Genomic DNA, 24,838 nt, shown 5'->3' with positions numbered 1-24,838 from the left:
TGGAACTTCATAGCCCAGGCACTGGCATTGCCCTTTCATATCTTCCCACTTATTCCTGCTCCTGGGCCAAAGGGATAAAGAGAATTGTTTTTTGCAATCTGCAGAGGAGAGCTGAGTGTTTCCTCCCCGTGTATGTTAAATTTTAGATAAGGTTTTTGTCAGTCAAGCCTGAGCTGAACTAACTCAAAGCTGGCAGCAAATTACAGAATGCAGGAATTCTCCCGGGCTCCCTGACTTCTTCCAGCAGTGTCCAATATAAATGAAGTTCCCTCCTATTACAGCTGATGGGGAATGGATTATTTCCCAGTTTGTCAGACCAGCAAGGAGCAGTTTTGTTTTATCTGAGCCCAGAGCACCTCTGGGTCGACGTCGTGACCGTGCAAATATCTCAGTGGATTAATTTGATAACCTCATAGAACTGTCACTTATTATCCTGTTATATTTTTGTTTTCTTCAGCTGGGTTTATGTCCATATTTCTGCCCTTCTGTGCAAGGATGGTGTGAGTTTATGTTGATTTTTTAGCTGGTTGCCTTCCCCATGACCTTGGAAGCATTGGGAACGTGGTGCCTCTGACCTTGAATGTATTTTGTGGCCTTCCCACAGCCTTGGGAGCTTTGATCCCATCAGGAAACAGAGGGATGGAGCCTCTTTAACTTTCCCATTTCCTCAAATTGCCCTGATGAACTTAGGATTCAAATAAGAACTGTGCAGGAGGGGCAGTTCCAGTCTCCCCCCGTTGCCTCTTGAGCGTTGCTCTGGTTGGAGGAAAGATGGTTTGGTGGGAATTGGAGACAGCTGAGCTGGTGGAATTGTTTCACTGGATTTTCACTGTGGATTTGTTTCTGGACAAAGAAAAAAAAAAAAGGCATTTTGGGGGCTCAAATCTTTTGCATAATGAAAGGAATAAAGGAATAAAAAGGCCAGTCTGCAAATGTGAGAACAAAGTCTTGTGACAGGCAGGCAGAGAGCATCAGGCACCCCACAGGAGAGGCCAAGGGTTCAGAACTAAAAAAAGAGGGGCTGAGCTGAGCCAGTTGACTGAAATGCCACCTCTGCTGGCAGCATTGGCAGGACAAAAGTTGGTTTGGGGTGAAAAATGCCCAGAAAAAAAGGAGTATTTCTGTCTTGGTGTGTACAGACACTTTTGTGTCCGTGTCTAAGGGTAGACAGACACATTTCCAGATTTTGCTGGAAGGAGGAAATCCTCTCTGAAGGACTACTCTAGTTTGGGAATGGATAGTCTGTGTCTTACCCTGAGGCAGTTCTAGAGCTGAGCAGAGAAGTCACCATGAATAAAGTGTCTCCCCTGTTCCTGAGCTACTGGGGTTCATTTACCCCTCTGGGATCAACAGCCCCAGTCCTGGGCAGCTTTTCTGGCACTGACTTCATGTTCTTTTTAGTGAACTCCACACCTGAATGGAGCTGAGGTGGAGGAGGGAGGTGGATCCCACTCCTGAGAGTGCTCTGGAAATGCAAAATACTCTGGAAATGCAAAATAGTCCCTCTGCCCTCGTTGAGGAATCCTGTGCCTGGCTCAGCCTTAATCCCAGGTGGATTGTGGGGCTGTCCTGGCTCTCATTGAGATAATAAACACGCTACAAAAAAGATTCCCTGGGTAGTAAACACAGTGGACCCGTTTTAGATTCCTGAAGCTGTGAACTTCGTCTGGCAGAGAGAAGTTCCACCCAGCAGTTTTTTTTTTGCACCGAAGTAGGTCAATCTAATTATAATTGGCTTTAATGAGCGCTACTCTGCAGTTCTTTACCTGTGGCTGGTCGGCACTCAGAAGTGCAAATGCCTTTGGAGCCTTTGGAAAAAAAAAAAAAAGGCGAGGAGAAATCAAAGAAGTAATTTCTACTCTAATTCATTTCAACTTGAAAGTCTCGGTTATCCACACAGAGGGGGGAGACGATCCAGCAGCAGAGGGGAAAAAACCAGAGCAGAGCAGGGATCAGCAGCCACGGGATAAGGGTGAAAATGCTTTTGCTCCCACGAGGTTTGCCCTGCGAGCTGCCTGGGATTTGGCTTTGTGTGTGGAGGAGTCACTCCAGCAAAGGCAGCCAGGGCTGTACCAGTTTGGAGCGAAGTCTCTGTGCCTTTAAAGACACTCAGGGCATTAGTGCAGGGAGAGGAAAACACTGGAAAGGAGAATTTGTCATTTGGGCTGCTCCCAAAGCAACGTTTATGCACCTGTTTCCCCAGAGAGAAGAAAATCTCATCTGTCCAGAAATTGTACCTGGTGGCAGCAGATCTTTATCTTGGGGAGGGAGCGTTCCCAGGCACTGCTTTGGGGAAGGAAAATGGGTTTGAGGGAGGTGTGGAGTGTTCAGCTGCTGGTGCAGGAGTGGGCTTTTGTTCTCAGAAGATGGAGCTCTTCAGAAATACTGACTGGGAGACATTTGCTGTGTGCTGAGCCTGCACCAGGAGCAGAAACCTTCCAGGACCTGGTGAAGGGAATCAGCAGCCCCAAGAGGCTGGGGCTGGCCAAGGATGTCTGTCCTGTGTGCCCCCATCAGCTCTAACAGGGGCAGGGGGTGGTTCTGGTGATGGCTTTTACTCCAGATAACTGTTCACAGAGTCACAGAAGAGTTGGGGTTGGAAAGACCTTAAAGGATGGGTTGATGGGTCAGGCCTTGGACCGTGTCCTGCTCTTTTTGGAGCCAGGACAGGTTTAATTCCTGCCCTTTTGCCATTCAGTTCTCAGGCAACCTTGCCCAGACAGGCTCAGCTGGTGACTCAGCTCCTGGTTATGTATGAGGGCCATCCTGGATGTTCAAGGTGAGGGGATGTCTCACTGTCTGCACACTGGGTTTGTGTCTCTGTTCAGGGTAACTGAGGGTGAAGGAGACCATCAGCTGTGCCTTTGTCATTGTGCTGCTCTGTGGCCTCGTGTTTGAGGCCCCCAGGCTTGTGTTCAACCCCAAAATGCCCAGAGGATGAGGAGGAATATGTTGGATTTTGTTGTGGGCAGTGGAGGGGCTCTGAGGAAACCTCTGTCCCCAGGAACAGGCAGAGTCCAGCTGTTGTTATCTGTGATAAATAATTGTGACTCGTGAAACAAATGGGTGGTGACATCCAAATAAAACAAACGGATTGTAAAACTTAATTACACCCCCATAAAGAAATAAAACAGACCCTTACAAGGTCAAGGGGCCCTAAAACCTCCCTACTATCCTAAGAATAAAATATGGTAGAACTTTAAATCTGTTTGTCCAAGAATGAGTGAATTGTGACCGGTTGTAGAGATAACCATTTAGCTTTAGCTGTAAGGAAACCCATATATTAAATACTTAGCAAAAAACCTGTAAAATGTCTATGTCTCTGAGATAATTAATATGCATGAAGTAGCTAAGATAAATACTAAATGTAGTAGGTGTGCAGATTTGGGAAACTTGTCCCCATTTCTGTCACCCAGCTGGCTGTACTACTTTTACCATATAATAAACTCCTATTCAAAAACTTAGAGAAACAAGACTTTGTTTATCACAGATTTTGTTGTGGGCAGTGGAGGGGCTCTGAGGAAGCCTCTGTTCCCAGGAACAGGCTGCCTCCAGCTGTTGTTATCCCAGTGGGAACAGGGATGAGGGCCTGGGATCCACGTTCCTGCAGGGAGGACAAAGCTGCATCTTCGGGTTTTCCCTTCTCCTGGTCCCTCCCCACCCCGTGTGTGCTGTGTTTGGGTGTCTGACTCTGTGCTTTCTGTGTTCTCTCTTTTGCCAGCCCAGAACTGCAGCCACACCTTGCAGGGCCCCAACGGGACGATCCAGAGCCCGGGCTTTCCCTACGGATACCCCAATTATGCAAACTGCACGTGGACAATCAGTGCCGAGGAGCAGCACAGGATACAGCTGGTTTTCCACTCCTTTGCACTGGAGGAAGACTTTGATGTGCTCTCCATCTTCGATGGGCTGCCCCAGCAGGGCACTCTGAGGACGAGGTACCGTGTTAATCACAGGGGTGTTCCCAAACATTCCCCTTCCTGGGATTCAGCCCGGGCTGGATGTTTATGCTGCAGTTAAGCTGGGGAGTGTTTTCTCCATGAGCAGCTCTTTACAGTTGTTTTGATTTCTTATCTCTGATAGGGTTTGAAATGTTGCTCCCAATGCCTGACAGGAATGATTTATCAGGAGCCATTCTGGGCATCCAGAGAAGTTAATTAGAAACTGGAGCAGCAGGAGGAGAGCAGAGCTGATGTGCAGCTTCCCTGGGTGCCAGCGAGATCCTCGGGGTGGGAGGAGGGTGCTGGGGCTCAGTTGCAGCTCTGCCAAGTGCTTTGAGAGTTTTCCCACAAAATTTGGGCTATTCCCAGCAGCTGGACAGGGGAGGATATTCTCTCACATCCAACCAAACAGTTGGATCTTCAGGAGTGAGCAGGTATTGAATAATATGGCTTAGGTTGGAAAGTCTTCAGGGGTTCTCATATTAGACTTTTAGGTACCATCCTGTATTAATAGAAAGTTTTATGAGGGGCTGATTTTGGGGGGAAAAAAGCGTGTGTTGCTTTGGGAGCAAATGTTTTATGACCCATCAGACTCGTGCAGCTGAAGGAGCCGTGATCTCAGAGCTCCACGTCTGAGGCACAGATGAAATCAGCTCTTGTTGTCTGATGTGGTGACAGTAACACATCCAAACCCTCGCAGGAACAGAGGCAGCATCCTGTGTTAAAATCCTGACAGGAATTCTGGAGTCCTGGGAATCAATTTTGCTTCGAGCCACTCGAGTTCAGGACAAATCCATTGACCTCCAGTGCCTTGTGAAACCCGAGTGGAAAAATCTGAGTTCCACGCTGGGGCAAATCAGCCCTTTACGTAATGATTTCAGTTATGCAGATCAATCAGAGCTTCATCTTGCAACTGTGCTCGAGAATCACGTTAATTAGGGGACCTCATCATTTAATCAGGAGGCAGCAAAGTGCTTTGCTTTGGGTGTAGTGTAAAAGGGAGAAAAATCTGGTGTCAAATTGGGCTCAGGGAACTCGATGTGGTGAGAAGTTAACGCTGCTCTGAGCTCCTCATCAGCCTGGGCTGGTTGTGGGCAGAAGGAACACAAAAGGGCCACGAAAATCTGAGGTCCAGTGGGGTCCTGCCCTGGGAATTGGTGGCCCTGCACTGGGGGAAGGGGAGGGGACAGGTGAGGTGCTGCCTCTGCATCCCTGGGGACCTTCAGTGCAGTTGGGGACGTGGATGTGAATTTGGGGTGAAACCAGGAGCCAAAGCCATGGGAGAAGGTTTCATGTCCAAGGAGGAGCTGAGGTGTTCAGGAAATGTGTGTTTTACTACAATACAGGAGAGGGAAATAAAGGGGGGAGATAAAAAGGAGGCTTCTGAGAGCACTTGGAGAGGACTTAGAAAAGCAAGACAGATCTGACTCTGCAGGGTGGATCCTTCCTTTCTTCCCCTGGGTGTTTCTGGATCAGTGACTTCAAAACCTGGAGTTTGCTGCCCTGAGTTGTTTCTTTGTTCAGCTGAAATCAGTGTTGGGATGATGCTCTTGGGCACGTGGTCGAGTTCTTGGGGTGTCCAGTGCAGGGCCAGCAGTTGGACTTGATGATCCCTGTGTGTCCCTTCCCACTCAGAATATTCTGTGATCCTGTGATGTTATTTTTGGTACATCAATCTCACCTCATCAAACTCTATAACTGTTGCCTAACGTTGTTTTTCTTCTTTTTATTATTTTTTTCTCCTCTCTCCCTTCTCTCCTTTCTCTCCCTTCTCCCCCTGACTATCAATTTTGCTTTTTTTTTTTTCCCCTGCCTGCTTTCCAAATGTACCCAATCCATCACGGGGATGCAGCCCTGGAAGATGGATGGCCACGTGTCATTCATCAAAGCTCATGCCTGCCAGGAGGGGACCCAAAATGAGCTGTGAGCAAGGGCAGAACAAGAGAGAGAACTGCAGTGCTTTGTTTCTCCCCCTCCTGAACTCGTGGGTTGTTTTTTTTTCTGAGTAGCACTGATGTTTTTCAGCAGTTCATGGTTGTCTGTGGCTCCTCTTGGGGGAAGAGGAGGATGGTGGTGATGGGGACACTCTGAGCTGTCTCAATCCCTGCTCTCCCACTTCAGATTTGGATGTATGAGAATTTCCTGGATGTGCCACAGGGGCATTCCTGGGGTGGTGGGAGGTGTCCCAGCCCGTGGCAGGGGGTGCAATGAGCTGAGCTTTAAGGTCTCTCCCAACCCAACCCCTTCTGGGTTTCTGAGGAGGGGTTAATAACCATGTTCCTGGCAAACCCCCCCGTTGTGCTGCAGTGTAATGTGGTGTGAAGGTTCCCTAATAGAATAAGAGCAGGCCTAATGCAATGAGGCATTTGCTAATAAACAGCTTTACTGGATATTAGGGAATTTGCGTGGCGTGTTTGTGATGAGTTTGTGAATCTTAAATGTGGTTTGGAGGCTTAATTTAGACATCCAGGGCTGTTGTCACCGTTCAGCGCCGTGACTTTGCTTTGTTGGCTGAAATCAGAGCTTGTTTCCAAGTCTTTGCTTTCTCAGCTTCTCTCATGGTTTGGTTTTTAGAGTCCCAGACTGGTTTGGGTCAGAAGAGACCTTAAAGATCATCTCATTCCACCTCCTGCCCTCCTTCCACTAGCCCAGGTTGCTCCAACCCATCCTTGGACACTTCCAGGGATCCAGGGGCAGCCACAGCTCCTCTGGGCACCCTGTGCCAGGAGCTCCCCACCCTCCCAGGGAGGAATTCCTTCCCTGCTGAAGAGGAGAGACACTGCTGCCCTGAAAGCCAAAAGGATCTTTTCCTTCTTCCCTTCTGGACTTTTATTGGAGGGAAAGGAGATTTGATCCAATGTAAATATTGCTTTACCATAGGAGAGATAGTTACAATTGTGTCTATAATGTATGATAATATTTATTTGTGTAATAAGTGTAATATAATTCCCTTCCCCCCATATTGAGTCTTGTGTTATGTCTGGAAAAAAACCCTCTCCCACTGAAGCAATTGTGGGAGGGGGGCTTGGACTTGGAAATTGGATTTTTGGGGGGGTCTCAAACCACCACACCTGTATATAACCTAAATTTCCCCCCTGGCAGTTTGACCCCATCACTCCTTGACCTGACACTACAATTTTCCCAATCCCTTGGCTTCGAGAGAGGGATCAGTGGGAGAGACTTTGTTGGGAGAGCTGAGAGCAGGGAGGGCAGTTTGTCCCTCCCTGGAGCAGGAGATGAGGGTTGTGACATCCCTCCAGTGCCTGGCCAGGATTTCCCCTTCTCTTCAGCAGAGTTTGTGCTCCTTCCACCAGACCAAACTTTCCCAAAAGCTCATCCTTGAAGTTCCCAGCTCCTCTGAACTGCTGTGGGGTCAGAAATGCGAGTGGAGACCTGATTTAACTCTGCACTTCCCCCAGAGCAGCTTTTCCCCTTCCCATTGTGCCTTGATTGTGTCATTGTTCCCAGGGGCTCCAATCAGGTCCTTCCCTGATTGCCTTCCCTCTGGGCCAGGCTCACAAACCTGGCTGAAATGGGAATATTTGCAGTTATTTCTGGATCCAGGATTGCTGTGGGATTTGGGAGCCTCTCTGCACCTTCCCTGTCCCTGTGGCACAACCAGAGAGTTGCTGACAGGAACACCACCTGCCTTCTTGGAGCTTTTTTCAGCTGCTGCTGATTTGCAGGGCATTTTTAATGTGAGAACCTTAAATGGGTTGTGGAATCCCTTATTTGAAGTCTCAGGCTCGCTCTCAGATCCAGGGAAAACACATTGTGAGTCAGTCCTTCCAGCTCCCTAATTCTGTTTTCCCAGTGGATTTACACAACAAATGGAACTGGTCAACTTAGAAAATCAGATTTATTTTTTTTTTCCTTCTAGAGATGCTTAAAATTACGTTTGAGAGCCCAAGGGACAGACTGTGAGATGTTTTTCCTCAGGTGTGAAGCTGCTGAGCGATGCTGGGGCGACTCAGGGTGTTACAACCCCCCGGGCTTCCCTCCCAGGGAATTGTGTTGTCCTTGGCTGTTCAAACAAAATGTTTGGATGAGACTGAGTTTATTTGCCTAAGAAAATGTTTGCTTTAGCCTGTGGATCAAGGAAAACAAGTGTTCATTGCAGCCTCAGCAGTGCAGGTTGTGTTCCTGAGAGGTGAATATTTATTTACCCAGCTGTGAGGATCCTTCCTTCCCATCCCAGGGATTCCTGTGCAGACATTCCTGGGATTCCTGTGCAGACATTCCCGTGTCTGCAGTGTGTGCAGAGCTGGGGAAAACGTTTGCAAATCATTCCTGCAAAAGCTTCACATTCCCAGCAAAGCAATCCCAGCTGCTGGCACCATGACCCCCTTATCTCCCGACCCACATCCCTGTTCCAGTTGTTGTTCCTTATTCCAGATCCTCATCCCTCTTCCCTGGCAGGGTGAAGAGGAGCTGCCCTCAGTGTGCTGTGTGTGCAGTTAAAACCCAGATATTTGGCTGTATTTAAGCGACTGGAAGATTTAAGGATTTTGTTTGAACTTGGGCTGATGAGATACTTGTGATAAAAGTGGAATTATCCTCTGGGGTGACCCGGTTGCAGCTACACCAGGAGTCCCCGTGTCCTGCCTGCTTCTCCTTGATAACCTTTTAATTACTGCTACAAAAATCAGCCCAGGTGACTTGTGGTTAATTACCAATCAAGAGCACGAAGCTTTTGATCTTAAAAACAGCAGAAGGGGGAGGAGGAGAGGGAGAGACAAAGGGAAAGGGGGAAGGAGAGAATTCCCCCCACGTTCCTCCCCCAGCAGAGATGCAAATTTGGGGTAAAAGAACAGGTACTGGGGCTCAAGACTGTGCAAGAAATTCCTGGAAAACCAGCTGGGAACACACAGGACTGGTGTCAGGATTCTGTGTGGAGTCACCTCTGGCCTGTGACGTGTCCCTCTGTGTCTCCGAGGTGAGCACAGTTCCTTTTGCTGAGGATAAAGGTAAATAAAGCCCAGGGCTCCTTAAATCCTTTTGTCACCTTCAGTAAACTTCAGAATCCAGCCTCCCTTTTCCCCTCTCAGCAGAGCCCTTTGTCTCTTCCCATTAACTCCCTGGGGGAAAAAAAAAACCACCACAAAAAACCCACATAAATTTACGCTCTCTGCTTCGTAGAAAGAAAAAAATCCTCTTTATTTTAATTTTTTTTTTTTTTCCTGAGAAGAGACTCGTCTGAGCTGCTCCAGCAGCGTCAGGACCTTTTTTTTTGCCTGTTGTTTTGTTCCCAGGGAAGTGCTGAGTGCTTAAACTTGGTCTGCCAGGTAATTGATGGAACTGGATCTGAAAGTCTGGGGCGAGGTAATGGAGTTAATGCAGCTGCAGCAGGGCTCTGCAATTTCCAGGGGCCCAACTCGATTTTTCTCCCCATATTTATTTATTAGGAGAGGGTGCATCAAGGATGAGTGATAAAAGCAAGATGATTAAATCCGAGGGGGAGCTTTTTTTGTCTCCCTGGCACCACGAGGAATGTTGGGGGCTCGGGAGGAGGGTTGGCACTGCTGCTGTGGCATGAAGAGATGGGGAGGGGATGGAGCTCTGTCCTCGTTCAGGGGTTAAAGGACCTGCTTTTCACCCCATTTCTCCAGGGGTGCCCCCCTTGCTGTGTTCAGGGGGTGTTGATGTTCCTCAGGCAATAATATTTAGTTTCCAGGATTGTTTCTGTTTTCCCTTAATCGTGTTTACAGGGACAGTTTCCCAACAAACCTGGACGTTGTGAGGTGTGAGTGTGACCCGTGTGTGGGCCCCCCCCCAGCCCCTGCTCATCCAGGTAAATCCCACCTGGCTGGTGAGATCTCTTCATGGATCACTCCTTTTCCTGGTCAGGGATGCTCCTGATAAACTGGGGCTGCACTAATCCTGTCCTCTGGAGCTCTGTGTAAAGTTTATTATCTGGTTTTGAGTGGTTTAGAGTGATCCAGGCCCAGGCACCTCAGTTGTTCCAGACACAGCTGCCTTTATTCTTGGGCTGGAAGGACAATTTCCAGCCCCAGTGGGGGAGTTTTTGGGGTCAGATTGAGTGAGATTGGGTAATTTTTTAGCAGTGGAGAGAGGTGTGAGGCGACCTGTGTGGCCCCCCCAGCCCCTGCCCACCCCCAGGGGTGCAGGTAAATCCCACTTGGGTGGTGAGATCTCCAACAACTTTCATGGATCACTCCTTTTCCTGGTCAGGGATGCTCTTGATAAAAGCAGCAGCTGCTGGTACTGCACTAATCATGTCCTCTGTATGAGGACATGTATAAAGTTCTGTATGAGTTCTGTATAAAGTTTATTTTCTGTTTGTGCCCCTGTGTGAGTGGTTTAGAGTGATCCAGTCCCAGGCACCTCAGTTGTTCCAGACACAGCTGCCTTTATTCTTGGGCTGGAAGGACAATTTCCAGCCCCAGTGGGGGAGTTTTTGGGGTCAGACCGAGTGAGATTGGGTAATTTTTTTGCAGTGGAGGGAGGGAAATTGAACCAAGGCAGAGCCCCTGGGTGCTGTTTCTGATTTCCAGATTCCATGAGAAGGAGCAGGTTGCTGCTGACCCTTCCCAGGAGCAGCAAGTCCTGCCCTGCTCCAGGGGACAAATCCCTCTCCCAGCTTTCCCAGCTGCAGAATGACACAATCCCAGAGCCCCAGAATGCTCCTGGCCCGAGAACTTTGACATTTATTCTGCTTTTCTTCCATTTCCAGTTGTTCCAAAGGCCTCTCTCTGCTCTCAGGCTGCAAGACACTGGGTTTGCAGGGAGGGGCTGGTGTCAATCCCGGGATATTCCCAACACCTCCCCCGTGGCAACACTTGTTGTTGTTCCCCACTTTGCTGTGTTTAGCAATAAATAAACCTTGTGTGATTCCCAGGGGCTTCCAAGGACTTGTTTTTCCCGTTTACTCGATTTCACACCCCTAAGGACTTCTATTTTTTTTTTTTTTTTGAGGAAAGACAGAAATAACCCAAAAAGTGCCAAGTTCTGAATTGAAGCCTCTGAGCTCTTCTTGGGCTGGATCCAAACCTGCCTTTGTGGTGCTCCCAGTGGCAGCTCAGATTTGCCAGGGGAGGGAATTTGATGAACTTTTCCTGTTGAACTGGTGATTTTTCTCTTTTTTTGGTTTGTCATAACGGGAGTGGGAATAGAAGTGCCAGAGCTGGTGGGATATGGTGGAATCATGGAATGGTTTGGGTTGGAAGGGACCTTAAAGCTCATTCCACCCCCCCACTGCTGCCTGAGAACCTCTTGGAAAAAGGAACATGGAAGGGACAGGATAAAAATAATAAATCACACCCAACTCCACGGGCTTCCCACTCTATTCCACCGTGTGGAAAATCAAAATTTATTGAAATCTGACACTTCGTACCTGCTCCCAGCTTGAGCCATGAAGGCCTCATATATTTGAGCTGGCTGGGCTGGCTTCAGGCTCTATAAATTAACACTTTTCTAGTGGGAATTGACCCAAACCCCTCGTTTTAAACGAGTGAAGAAATCCAGGCAGGCTGGGATTTATGGGCTCTGTCACTGTCCCTCCACACTGAGCTGCTTGATGGGGTAAGCAAAGGCCTCCAGGGCTTTGATGGATTGTGCTGGGCTTGGAAAAGGCAGGGAATTGCACTTGGTTCCTAAACCCTGGGACACAGAACCGTTCCCAGAGCGCTGGATAAAATTTATGGAAGGATGGAGGGGTGTGTGTGTCACTGGGAGAGCCTCAGGAACACAGAAAGAGGTTTATTTATGGTTTTTCCCTTCTGCTCGTTACTGCCTTGATAAGAGAAATACATAATCACTGTGTCAGAGCCAAGGGATTGGATTATTGAGGTGCAACTTAATTATCCAGCAGAGGGGATGGTTGGGGTGGAATGAGATGGTGAAATATGAGCAGGGAAGATCCGAGGAGTTCCTGGTGCCTCTGCAGGTGTTTGCTCAGTGTCTGCTCAGGGCTTTGCCTCCAAAACAAAAAGCAGTTTGGGCTTGGGGATAAATCAGCCCTGGAAGTTGAGCAGGATGGGAGCTGATCCCACTGTTCTTGTGTCACTGCTGTTCCTTTGGAGCTGGTTGAGATATTTTCTTTCTTTTTTTGTTTGTTTGTTTGTTTGTTTGTTTGTTTTTTGGTTTGGTTTGATTTGGGGTTTTTTTTGTTTTGTTTCTTTGTTTTGGTTTGGGGGTTTTTTGTGGGTTTTTGGGGTTTGTTTTTGAGGTTTTTTGTTTGTTTTTCTTTTTTTTTTGCTTTGCTTTGGGGTTTTATTTATTTATTTTTTGCTTTGTTTTGGGTTTTTTGTTTTGAGGTTTTTGTGGGTTTTTTTTTCTTCTGTTTTTTGTTGGTTTTTTGTTTGGTTTTTTGCTTTGGTTTGGTTTTTTGGTTTGGTTTGGTTTTTTGTTTGGTTTTTTTTTGTTTTTGCTTTGTTTTGGTTTTTTTTGGGTTTTTTTGAGTTTTTTTGGGTTTTGGGGCTTTTTTGCATTTTTGGGGTTTTTTTTGCTTTGTTTTGGTTTTTTGGGTTTTTTTTGTTATTTTGGAGTTTTTTGTTGGGTTTTTGTTGGTTTTTTTATTTTGTTTTTGGGGTTTTTTTGTGTTTGTGTTTGGTTTTGGGGTTTTCTTTTGGTTTTTTTTGGGTTTGGGTTTTTTTTGTGTGTGTGTGTTTGATTTTGGTTTTTTTGGGGTTTTTTTTTGTTTGTTTGTTTGTTTTTGGTCCAGAGCATCCTTTCAGCCTTCCAGGGCTGCAGATTAAAGGCCAAGTGTCTCAGTGACACCAGCGAGCTCTGCCTCGAGGACAAAACTGGCTTTTCATTGTGGGAGCTGGGAGAGCCCTCAGCTCATGCTCTGCTCATTTATTGATGATTAATGAGACCCTTCACAGGACCACGTTAACGAGGTTAGGGGGGAAAAAAACCTGATATCTCGTCGTAATTGTGTTTTTCTTTAATAAATGCAGAGAAAAAGGGAGGAAAACCCAACAGAACCACCCAGGAAAAAAGCTGTGCCCCTGCCAAGCCTGAGGAGGGGGCAGCAGAGCGAGCTGGGGCCTCAGGGAGGGGCTTTTATCCACTTTTTTACTGGAAGTGGGGGAAAATCCTGCAGAATTTTCCCTGCTGAGGAGAGAAGGGATGAGATGTGTGAGAGGGGCTGAGGCAGCAGCAGCCTGGAGTCCAACCTGAGCCACTGAGGAGGAGGATGGAGGGGGTTCTGGGCTGGATTCTCCTGGATTTTGGCCCCTCAGTTGGAGGAGATATTGAACTCCTGCAGGAGGAAAGATGATTTCTAGAACTAATAGGAATGACAGGATGTTCTGTGTCCCCTATAAACTGCTTTCCCCTGGACCCCAACCATGGCTTTAAATGAAAAACTGCATCCCCCTGTGCTGAGAGCTGAGGTGGGATGGATTCCTGGGGGGGGAATTCCTGGATCTCTTGCATTTGTTCTTTCATTCTTGCTGTAACTCACATCTGTGAGTGACCACTGTGCCCAGGGTTGTGTTCCCAGCTTCCCCTGGGAATTTAATGTTCAGACATCCCTCCATCTCTGTTCCTGGAGAGGTTCTCCCTGCAGCAGCTGCACTGCAGTGCTCACACATCCCTCATTCCGTCCAGACAGTTGGGAATGTTCATTGACAGCTGGGAATGTTCATTGACAGTTGGGAATGTTCATTTACAATTGGGAATGTTCATTAACAATTGGGAATGTTCATTAACAATTGGGAATGTTCATTGACAATTGGGAATGTTCATTAGCAGTTGGGAATGTTCATTAACAATTGGGAATGTTCATTAACAGTTGGGAATGTTCATTAGCAGTTGGGGATGTTCATTAGCAGTTGGGGATGTTCATTAACAGTTGGGGATGTTCATTAGCAGTTGGGGATGTTCATTAATGCTGCTTTTCTCGTGCCCAGTGTTCAGAGGAGGGTTGAACACAGAACCTTTCAGTGCCACCAGTGTCTGTGCCCGGGCACAGCTCGACAGGCACCTGGATTCAGGGGCAGTGGGAATTCTCTGGGCTCTGTTGCCCCAGCTGGTGATGGATTAAGTTCAATACTTCATGACTTCACTTCCCAAATGCCTTCAGGGTGGCTGGAGCACGGTGGGACAGGACTCAGCTGCTCCTTCCAGGCTCTTCCCAAAGGGCAGCTCTCACTCCCAGCTGGTTTTTTCTCAGCACACAATCCCAGAATCACGGAATGAGTGAGGCTGGGAAGGAACCATGAGGAACTGGACTTCCATGATCCTTGTGGGTCCCTCCCAACTCAGAATGTTCTGTGGTTCTGTGGCCACAGTGGCCCCCTGGTCCCACATCCCAGGGCACGTGGCCCAGGGTTGTGTCCAGGTGGTTCTGGAGCCTGAACAGCCCCAGCTCCCTCAGCCTTTGCTGCTCCCAGAGATGCTCCATCCCTTCAGCATCTTTATATCCCTTCATCCAGGAGCTCCCTGTCCCTGCTGTGCTGAGGAGCCCAGACCTGGAGCAGGCACTCCCCAGGGCTGAGCAGAGGGTCAGGATCCCCCCCTGTGACCTGACCTGACCTGGTGGTTGCCCTGGCATGGTGCAGAGGTGCCAGCCTGGCCCTTGGGGAGCTGTGTCATCTCAACTGCACACAGCAAAGAGACAGAGAGGTTCATTTGATGGGAAATTTTCCTTAATAGGTGCCTTTAAATTACATGCAGGAAGAGCTCACTGAAGGATGGTGTGGTGTAATTTAATGCTGGGTTAAATGATACAATCCAATGCATTTTCATTAGATGTTCTGAGACACTTCTCCAGCATTTTATGCTTTAAAGGCTGTTGGATTGCCAGCTGCAATAACTATTTTGATTGCAGCCTGAGCTGATGGTGGGCATCCTACCAGAAAAATAATGTGCTGGGGGTTTAATTATGGCACCTGCACTCCAGAATGGGAGCCTGAGTCACTGTGTGTGGTACAGTTGTCCTGGATCCAGTGGGATGGGATAATGTGCAACAGATGGAGGGCAGAGCCAGGGAATGTTCTGTTTTAGGGCAAAAGAACTGTCAGGTTGTGGGTTGAACCTGCTGAGCAGAGCAGGCAGGGGGGCTCTGGCTGGAGCTCAACTCCTTTGGGAAGGGGATGATGGGACAGTTTTCCACTGGGGAGGGACTTTGTGGCATTAGGGAGGGTGGTGGCACAGCCAGAGGGGAGATGGGAAAGGGCCTTTGAGGGGCTGGAGAAGGGAATGGAGCAGCTGAGGGAGCTGGGGGGGCTCAGCCTGGAACAAAGGAGGCTCAGGGGGGACCTTCTGGCTCTGCAACCCCCTGACAGGAGGGGGGAGAAGGGGGGGGTCGGGCTCTGCTCCCAGGGAACAAGGGACAGGAGGAGAGGGAACGGCCTCCAGCTGTGCCAGGGGAGGGGCAGGTTGGACATCAGCAGGAATTTCTGCCTGGAAAGGGTGGTCAGGCATTGGAAGGGGCTCCAGGGAGGTTTGGAGTCCCCAGCCCTGGAGGTGTCCCAGGAAGGACTGGATGTGGGCACTCAGTGCTCTGGGCTGGGGACAAGGTGGGGATGGGGCACAGGGGGATCCATGGGCTGGGAGGGCTTTTCCAACCTCAGCGATTCCGGGATTCTGTGAGTGCAGATCCCACCTGGAGCCTGGTCCAGGCTTGACTCGTGGCACTGCAGGTTTTCACCCCCCTCAGCTCTCCCAAACCTGTCCTGACTCACTCAGAGTTTGCTGTCCTGCTGCAGGGGGGGGACCCAGACCCCCAAAACATTCTGGGGCAAACCCGAGGGGAGGCAGGAGGGAGGACACAAGGAGAGCAGAGGATTTCTGTGCTGCTTTGTTTGGGGGATATTGATTTTTGCAAGGACAAGCTCCTGGAGTGGCATTTCTGGCGCTTGGGCTCGTTTGGTTCCTCACAGCAGGAGCAGAATTAAGCCAATGAAAAACACATTGAAAATCTCACACACAATCAGTGTTGGCTCCAAGCACGTTAAGGGGATAATCACTCAATAATCCATTTGGCCAGAGGTACAGAAGGACTGGAATATGGTTATTGGTGCTGTTGTTACTGCCCTCACCTTCTTGTTACAGCCCTTCATAAAAGCCAGGAACAGACTTTGCTGCCTTTTTTTTTTTTTTTCCTTCATTAGGGTGTATTTTTTTTTGTTGCTCCCCTAAAGAAGCGATGTCAGAGTTGCTGTTTGGGGCATGAGGCCATTGGGGGATGATTCCATGTTCTCTCTCTCCCATGCTTTCATTTTGCCTGGCCTGTGGATTTAGGAGTGTCCTGCCAAGCCTGGCTCTCCAGGGGCTCTGGAACAGGAGAGCTGAGCTTTTACTGGGGTTGGTTTGAACGTGGACATGGGTAAATTATTGTTCCTTCAAGAGGATGTTGCCTGGACTCTTCCATCAAAGAAGGAAAAAAATGTCAGTTGTGTGTGTTGGTTGGAGGCTTCAGAGGAGGAAGAACTTTTATTTTGACTTCCATGAGAAACAGGAGGAATTTCCTCTCATTCCCAGCACAGGAGGGGACAGGGAGCTCTGTGCAGCAGAGGGGAGGAGTTGCTATATAGATATTTTTCCCAATCGAAGCAATATTTCCTGCTTGCTTCTGAGTAAATTTAGTTTTAGCACTGATGGGGGCACTTTGTGGGCAGAAGGGGTTGTCTGATCTTGGGGGGAACACAGTGTTTGGTCACCTTTTGTGCTGCCAGGCAGCCCCTTTGCTGCTGGAAAGACACGAGTGACCCTCTGAGTTGGGTGCCTGGAGGGGTGGTTGGGTTCAATAATTTCTAGAGGCTCAGAAAGCCCAGAGGTTCCCCTGGAAATTGTCTCTTCAGGCAGTGTGGGATCTGTAGCAAGAGTGAGAACAACCCCCAGTTACAATTTCATGCCCTCATGCCCAGACACTTTTCTTTTAAAGGCCTCTAAGTAGAAAATAGGGGTTGGGTTGGTACAAACACCCCAGGGCACTGCTGGTGCAGGTCCCACTTAATTCCCAGTGATTCCCAGGGAACAGGAGCACTTCCTGACAGGGAAGGGAGGTGTTCTGCAGCCCTGAATTAAAAGCAACATGTGAAGAGAGTGGGATCCTCTCCCCCCATGGGCTGTGAGCAGAACCCACGGTGCAAAAGCTGCCTTTGCTTGGGATGGGTGGAAAAACCCGGATCCATTCCCAAACTCCAAGTGATCACCTGGGGTGATTAGAGGAGGATAAATTGAGCTGGTTCTGCTCTCCATTGGATGCTTTTATTAAAGCTGGTCCAGGCATTTCCTGGAATTTTCCTGAATATTTCAGGAGGCCACTTTAATTAAACTGAGGCATTAATTAATATAAAAAGCAGCGTCACTTCCTCAGTTCTGTGCACGGTGACAGCTGAATCCTTAATCCTGGAACCTTTTATTTGCAGCAGGCAGGAGGAATTGCTCCCCCAGCTTGCCCAGACAGTGGGTTTGATGCCTGGGGTGGGTCAGTGCTGCTTTGCTGGCGTTCAGACTTGCCCTGGCATCGTGGGCATCAGGAGTGGGCATCAAGAGTGTGAGCTCTGCCAGCAGCTGGGAAATTTGCTTTAATCAGGTTCTCAGGCAGAGCCCGTCAGATCCCATCAGTCAGAGCTCAATCTGTGGGAAATAATATTTAGGTTTGCTAAATCAGGGCCAGAGTAGGAGTTGGGAAGTTCCTTGGCTGCCTCTGGGGCTGCTGGTGGAGTTGAGGAGGAATTTTTTGGGCTGGCAATAAAAATGCTCAGGGGGAGGATGGGGGGCCCCCAAAATGAAAGATCTGATTTTGTTCTGTGGGTGCTTTTATCAAATATGAGGAGGGCAAATACCCTGAATCAAACACACACTTGCAGGTGTTTTTGGAGGTCCCAGTGCTTTGTATCCCAGGAGGTCCTTTGCCCTCCCTGGCAGAAAATCTGGCTCTGCACAACAATTGGGATGAACCTCAGAGTGTAAAGGGCTTGAAACTTCCTTTTTTCCTGTTTATCTCGTGCTGCTCTTGCCCCTGTGATCCAGCTTGAACACCTTTGATCTCCAGTGACACCGAGTTCCTTCAGTGGTTTGTGAAAGTCTGGTTTGAGGGCAGAGCAGGGATTGCACCTGAATTTCTGGCCTTGGGAAGGGCAGGATGATGAGGTTGCTTTAAAGCCAAGTGTCCTGTCTGGAAACCTGCTCAGGAACCACCTTGGCCAGGGGTGAAGGGGAGGGTTTGTGAGTTATAAAAGGGGAGGGTTTGTGAGTTATAAAAGGGGAGGGTTTGTGAGTTATAAAAGGGGAGGGTTTGTGAGTTATAAAAGGGGAGGGTTTGTGAGTTATAAAAGGGGAGGGTTTGTGAGTTATAAAAGGGGAGGGTTTGTGAGTTGTAAAAGCCCCAGAGCAGGTGTTGGTGAGCAAGGTGTGAAGCAGAGGAGGTGGTTTGAGGTACAATCAGTAAAGAGCTCCAGTTCTGCTCAGCCAGAAGATGTTCAGAGTCCAGGGTGGGTTTACCCAGGATTTGTTGAACCCTCTTTGTCCCATCCTGTGGGACTGTGGTGGCTCCAGAGCAGGGATGGGGGGGGGGAGTGTGACCCTGCTCCTGGTTTTTTTTTCCAGGATAACGAGGTTCCAGCTGCCTGGCACGGGGAGTGTGACCTTGCTGTTGTTTCCTTGCAGGTTGACAGGGTTCCAGCTGCCTGCCCCCGTGGTCAGCTCGGGGGCTCTGCTGTCCCTGTGGCTCGTCAGCGACTACGCCGTGAGCGCCCAAGGCTTCCAGGCCACCTACGAGGGTGAGTGTGCCCAGTGTGCCCAGGGAACCACGGTTCTCTCTGCCCACATTTGCCTTGTGGGGATGTCAAACCAAGGGGTGAAGTCTCTACCAAGCCCCGTGCCCGTGTCTCGTTCCTGGAGAATTTAATGCCCATTTTTTTTTTACGGAATTCCAATTTTCGGTTCCTTCCGAGTGCTCAAAACATCCTTAAAAGCTTATTTAATTCCCTGGAATGCCAGGGAGGATGGGTGTTGTGGGTTGGCAGTGGGTTACAGCAGGAGCAGTGTCTGTGCAGCCACTGGGATGTCTGAATTCCTGCACTTTTATTTTACTTTCTCTTCCCTTCTTTGTTATTTTGCTTTTCCCTGCTCTTTTTTCCCCGAGCCCTTAAATTCCCCTCCTGTGTTTCTGGTCACGCAGAGTTTGGTGGCTGTGGGGGTGAAGAGCTGCATGTGCAGGCTTGAAAGCTTCAGAAAGCCCTGGATAGTGGAAGTCCCCAGATATGGGGAAAAAAACCAGTTTGTAGTAGAAGGCAGTTCATTTTTTCCTGGGTAAATGACAGATTAACCACGTTAAAATTGAAGTTATACTGATGTTGATTATTGAACCCACAATGCCGTTCATCTCCCTGTAAATGTTTTTCTTTAGAGTCCTTAAAATCATCATTAATGCCCAGAACTTCTTGGTAATGAGTCCAAGCAGCCAATTACCCAAGACATTAAGCCAAGCAAATGCTCTCATTGACACCATCGTGGAGCCCTCAGCGTTTGGTGCACTTGATAATTAAATTCTGCTCAACCCCCCTCTGGTTTCTGATTCAAACCTTTGCTCCTGTGACACCAGGATGTTTCTGTTGGTCCTGACCAGTGTGGGCAGGGGCTCAGAGGGGGCAGCAGTGGTGGTGAAGCTCATCCCAACATCATCCCACTCATCCCTAGAAAGTCAGAGACCAGCTCTGCTTATTCCCAGGGTCTGGGATTGCTGGGAATGCTGGTGGTGGGAGCTGGGATGGGTGAGAGGGATCCAGGGCAGGTGAGGGTGTCAGGAAAGTCTCACTGGGGTAAGAAAAGGCAAATCCCGTTTCTCCTCTCCCAAATCTCTGCCAGAACAGCTGCCAATCCCTGCCTTTAGCACGCTGAGCACATCACTCCCAAATTCTGAGGACACGTGGCTGCTTCGGCGCTTTCCTGACATTTGGAGTTGATTTTTTGGCATTTACACACAGTTACTTGTACACTCTGTGATGGTTTTTTATTGCAGCAGGTAATCTTGTACAAAGGCTCGGGCCAGGGCTGCCCTTTAGTCACATATATTTTAAACCGTCTGAAGTTTATTTGACTGGTGATTAGGAGGATTTAAAGGGTGTAACCGAGGCGGAAAATAAATGTATTTAAAACTTAACCGGAGCCGGAGTGACACGGGAGCATCAAGGCGTTATTTTGAGGGAGGGACAGGGTTTCACTGGCTGAAAGTGCCACCCTGAGCCTGCCCCAAAACAGACTTTTTGGGTTGTTAAAACAGACTGTTTGGGTTGTTAACGAGGGCTAAAGGAGGTGATAAGTGTGGGTTTGATCCGAGGGCTGTGCTGCTGCTGCTGTAATGCAGTTGCAGTTCGTTGTAATCTATGACTCGGTGAATGGCTTGTGATTCCATAATTCACGTTTAAAGGCAGAACAATGCTTAGAGTCCTGCAGTAAATGGCTCCGTTATGATCCCTATCAAAGCCCGCTCATTATTCTCCTCCTCCCTCGGAGCAATCGTCGGGAAACGGCACGAAAAGAAACGGAATTTTAAAATGGGAACGAAAGCTCTCGGGAACTTTTTTTTTTTTTTTTTTTTTTTTTTAAAAAAAAAAGGAGGACAGGAAGAAAGTGCCGTTGTTGGAGGCATCAAAGTGACACGAAACCGTTGTTGCTCACACTGATGTCTGCGCTGCCCCGGCCCTGGGGGGGATGCAGCAGTGGAGGTTGGTGTTCTCTGAGTTAACATCTCTGAGTTAGCATCTTCCTGGCTCCAGTTAACATCATTCCTGCACGATGACACCGAGCTGGGGGGGAGTGTGGATCAGCTGGAAGGCAGGAGGGCTCTGCAGAGGGACCTGGACAGGTTGGAGAGTTGGGCCGATTCCAATGGATGAGGTTCAACCAGGCCAAGGGCCGGGTCCTGCACTTTGGCCACAACAACCCCCGGCAGCTCCAGGCTGGGCCAGAGGGGCTGGAGAGCAGCCAGGCAGGAAGGGAGCTGGGAGTGGGGATTGAGGGGAAGCTGAACATGAGCCAGAGTGTGCCCAGAGGGCCAAGAAGGCCAATGGATCCTGGGCTGGCTCAGGAACAGTGTGGCCAACAGGTCCAGGGCAGTGATTCTGCCCCTGGACTCAGCACTGGTGAGGCCACCCCTGGAGTGCTGTGTCCAGCTCTGGGCCCTCAGCTCAGGAAGGACATTGAGGGGCTGGAGCAGGTCCAGAGGAGAGCAACGAGGCTGGGGAAGGGACTGGAGCACAAGTGCTGTGAGGAGAGGCTGAGGGAGCTGGGGCTGTTCAGGCTGGAGAAGAGGAGGCTCAGGGGAGACCTCCTCACTCTCTGCAACTCCCTGACAGGAGGGGGGAGCCAGGGGGGGGTTGGTCTCTTTTCCCAGGCAACCATCAGCAAGACAAGAGGGCTCGGGCTTCAGCTGTGCCAGGGGAGGTTTAGGTTGGAGATTAGGAAGAATTTCTTTGCAGAGAGGGTGCTCAGCCATTGGAATGGGCTGCCCAGGGAAGGGGTGGATTCTCCATCCCTGGAGGTGTTTAAGGACAGACTGGATGTGGCATCAGTGCCATGGGCTGGGAACCACAGCGGGGTTGGATCAAGGGCTGGACTTGATGATCTCAGAGGTCCCTTCCAACCCAGCTGATTCTGTGATTCTCTGATCTCTTAGATAACATCTCTTACAGCGGTTCCTTGGTGACCACACCGAGGTGTCCTGCTCAGACCCGGAGATTTGCTGCTCCTGCTTCCTTTCTGCTGGTTTGGGCACACCCAGCTCAGCTGAGAGAGGGACAGTGTGTGTGCAGGGGTGGCAGATGTGTTGCCACTGGGAGAATCCCAGCATCACCGAGGTTGGAAAAGCCCTCCCATGGATCCACCCTGTGCCTGATGCCCACCTTGGCACTGAGTGTCACATCCAGCCCTTCCTTGGGCACCTCCAGGGGTGGGGACTCCAAACCTCCCTGGGCAGCCCCTTCCAAGGCCTGACCACCCTTTCCAGCACGAAATTCCTGGTGATGTCCAACCTGCCCCTCCCCTGGCACAGCCTGAGGCCGTTCCCTCTCCTCCTGTCCCTTGTTCCCTGGGAGCAGAGCCCGACCCCCCCTGGCTCCCCCCTCCTGTCAGGGGGTTGCAGAGCCAGAAGGTCCCCCCTGAGCCTCCTTTGCTCCAGGCTGAGCCCCCCCAGCTCCCTCAGCCCCTCCAGCTGCTCCATTCCCTTCTCCAGCCCCTCAAAGGCCCTTTCCCATCTCCCCTGTGGCTGTGCCACCACCCTCCCTAATGCCACAAAGTCCCTCCCCAGTGGAAAACTGTCCCATCATCCCCCTCCCAGAGGAGCTGAGCCCCCTCCTGTCAGGGAATTGAGATCTTGTTGTGCTGCTTCACTTTCCTCTTGGCCTCGTGGGGGTTTTTTTTGACTTTATGATATTCTTGTGCTGCTGGATCTCCCTTAATCCTCTTTTCCTCATTGTCTGCCTTCCTCATCTTTCTTCATTTAGTGGCTGTGTGTTGCCAGCTTGTTCCTGTCTGCTCTCATTCCCCTGCTCCTCATGTTCTCCCATCTCTCCCTGTCTGTTGTGATTTTTCTCCAGATGCCAAATATCATTTCCCAGCTCAGTAAATAAGAGGAGTTTTCTCCTCATTCCTCCCTGGAAAGCAGCTTTAGGGGGAAACAAAGCAAGGAAAGGCTTCTCCTTGGCCAGGTGTGGCCGTGGTTGTACCTGAGGGGCTGCACATCTGGGGGTTCAAGGCACTGAAATAAAATTAAAGAGATATAAATTATATTAAAGAGGTATAAATAAAATTAAAGAGGTGTAAATAATATTAAAGATGTATAAATAATATTAAAGAGGTATAAATAATATGAAAGATGTATAAATAATATTAAAGAGGTATAAATAATATTAAAGAGTTATAAATAAAATTAAAGATGTATAAATAATATTAAAGAGGTATAAATAAAATTAAAGAGGTGTAAATAAAATTAAAGAGGTGTAAATAAAATTAAAGAGGTACAAATAATATTAAAGAGGTACAAATAAAATTAGAGGTACAAATAATATTAAAGAGGTACAAATAATATTAAAGAGGTGTAAATAATATTAAAGAGGTGTAAATAATATTAAAGAGGTGTAAATAATATTAAAGAGGTGTAAATAATATTAAAGAGGTATAAATAAAATTAAAGAGATCTAAATAAAATTTAAAAGGTATCAATAAAATGAAAGAGGTATAAATAAAATGAAAGAGGTGTAAATAATATTAAAGAGGTATAAATAAAATGAAAGAGGTATAAATAAAATGAAAAATATATAAATAAAATTAAAAAGGTGTAAATAAAATTAAAGAGATATAAATAAAATATATATAAATAGATATAATAGATCTCTATAATAGATATTAATTGTATATTAAATATACAGAGGTTTGGCTTCCCTTGGCACACGTGGCCCAGCTGGTTCTGCACGGCCCCAATTCCCAGATTCCGAGCTCAGGATCCTCCTTGTCGCAGGAATTTGTGTTCCTGAGTGCAAAATACGGGGAAAAACCAGCCCAAATCCTAGTGTGGGAGAGGAGACACCCCCTGGATGGGCCCAAATCACTGCAGGGGAAGAGGAAGGAGGAGGACTGGGAATGGGGAATTCTCAGCTTTTCCTGGAGGAACAGAGAGAATTTTGTCCCCATTTCAAAATAATCCTTTGATACGAAGGTAATTTTTTGGCTTAAGGGATTCCTTTCATGAAACATGGAAAGCTCCATTTCAGAATGTTACAATTTAGAAAATATTTAAATTAAATTTAACTGGCCCTTGAACTCAACATAATTTCCCAATTAGCCCTTTTCACCCTCAGACTGGGGGGACTTTTTTTCCCTTTTTTTATGACTAAAATGATTCTCCAAAAAAAAACCCAAAGCAGCTGTGGAGTTTTTTTTTTTTTTTTGCATTTCAGCTGCAGGAGAATTTCCAAGCAGGCCCAGCTATAAATAACGTGACCAGGACTTGGCTCATCTCGTGAAAAATCCGCCTAAAGATTGAAATGACCAAAAAAATGACCAATGTTTCCATTTCTTGCTTCCCCTGGAAAATGTGTGGAGTTAATATTCAGGACTGCAGTGGGGAATTAATTCCTCCCACCTGATGAATGCCCAGCAAATAAATTGGGCAAGTCTTTACCAATAAGAGGAAAAGTGATATAAATTCCACCTGGTTCCCTCAATAATGCTGATAAAGGCTCCTGATGAAGAGCAGCTGGTTTTTCTGTTTACTAATGCAGGGAGAAAATCAGATTATGGTGTTGGTTTTTTTAAGCTGTTGCCTCTTGGCTGCTCTGTGAGTGCAGAGATGGGGAGAAATAAAAAGGGGTTTAAGGAAAAGCAGAATTATTGAGGTTGGGAAAACCCCTCCAGGATGATCCAATCCAACCTCTGACGTTGTATTTTCATGGAGGTGTTTGTGTCCTGACAAGGGCACAATTTATCCACATGTCTATAAAAAAAGGGGGATGTGACTTTATATAAAAAAGGGATAGAAATACCTATAGAAAAGAGATATAGAAGGTGTAAATATATTTATAAAGGGAGATAGAGGGCTGTGAATACATAGAAATATAAAATAACAAGTGGAAAGAAACATTTTAAGTGTGAATATATAAAAAGATAAACTGTAAATAGAAATAAAATTTAAAAGAATAAAATTAAAGAAATAAATACAATTAAAGAGATAAATAAAATTAAAGAGATATAAAGAAAAGTAAAAATATATAACAAAAATAAAATATATAACAAAAATAAAAGAGATAAAGAAAATAAAAGAGATAAATAAAAGAGCTATAAATAAAATTAAAGAAATAGAAATAAAATAAAAAATATGTAAATAAAATTAAAGAGATAAATAAAATTAAGAAGGTATAAATAAAATTAAAGAGATATAAATAAAATATATAAAAATAGATATAATAGATATCTATAATAGA

General features: G+C 47.7%; 1 protein-coding gene across 2 annotated transcripts in view; it reads left to right on the top strand.

The window, feature by feature from the left end:
• CSMD2 (CUB and Sushi multiple domains 2) overlaps nucleotides 1-24,838 on the top strand; it is a 264,720-nt gene that overhangs the window by 16,448 nt on the left and 223,434 nt on the right. For both annotated transcript variants that reach the window (XM_032709961.1, XM_032709960.1), the window contains exons 3-4: nucleotides 3,722-3,938; nucleotides 18,528-18,640. In XM_032709961.1, coding sequence (XP_032565852.1) covers nucleotides 3,722-3,938; nucleotides 18,528-18,640 — 330 coding nt within the window. The remainder of the gene's footprint in view (nucleotides 1-3,721; nucleotides 3,939-18,527; nucleotides 18,641-24,838) is intronic.

Source organism: Chiroxiphia lanceolata, chromosome 24 (genome assembly GCF_009829145.1).
Source record: "Chiroxiphia lanceolata isolate bChiLan1 chromosome 24, bChiLan1.pri, whole genome shotgun sequence".
NCBI lineage: Eukaryota > Metazoa > Chordata > Aves > Passeriformes > Pipridae > Chiroxiphia > Chiroxiphia lanceolata.
This window is presented reverse-complemented; position numbering and strand designations above follow the sequence as displayed.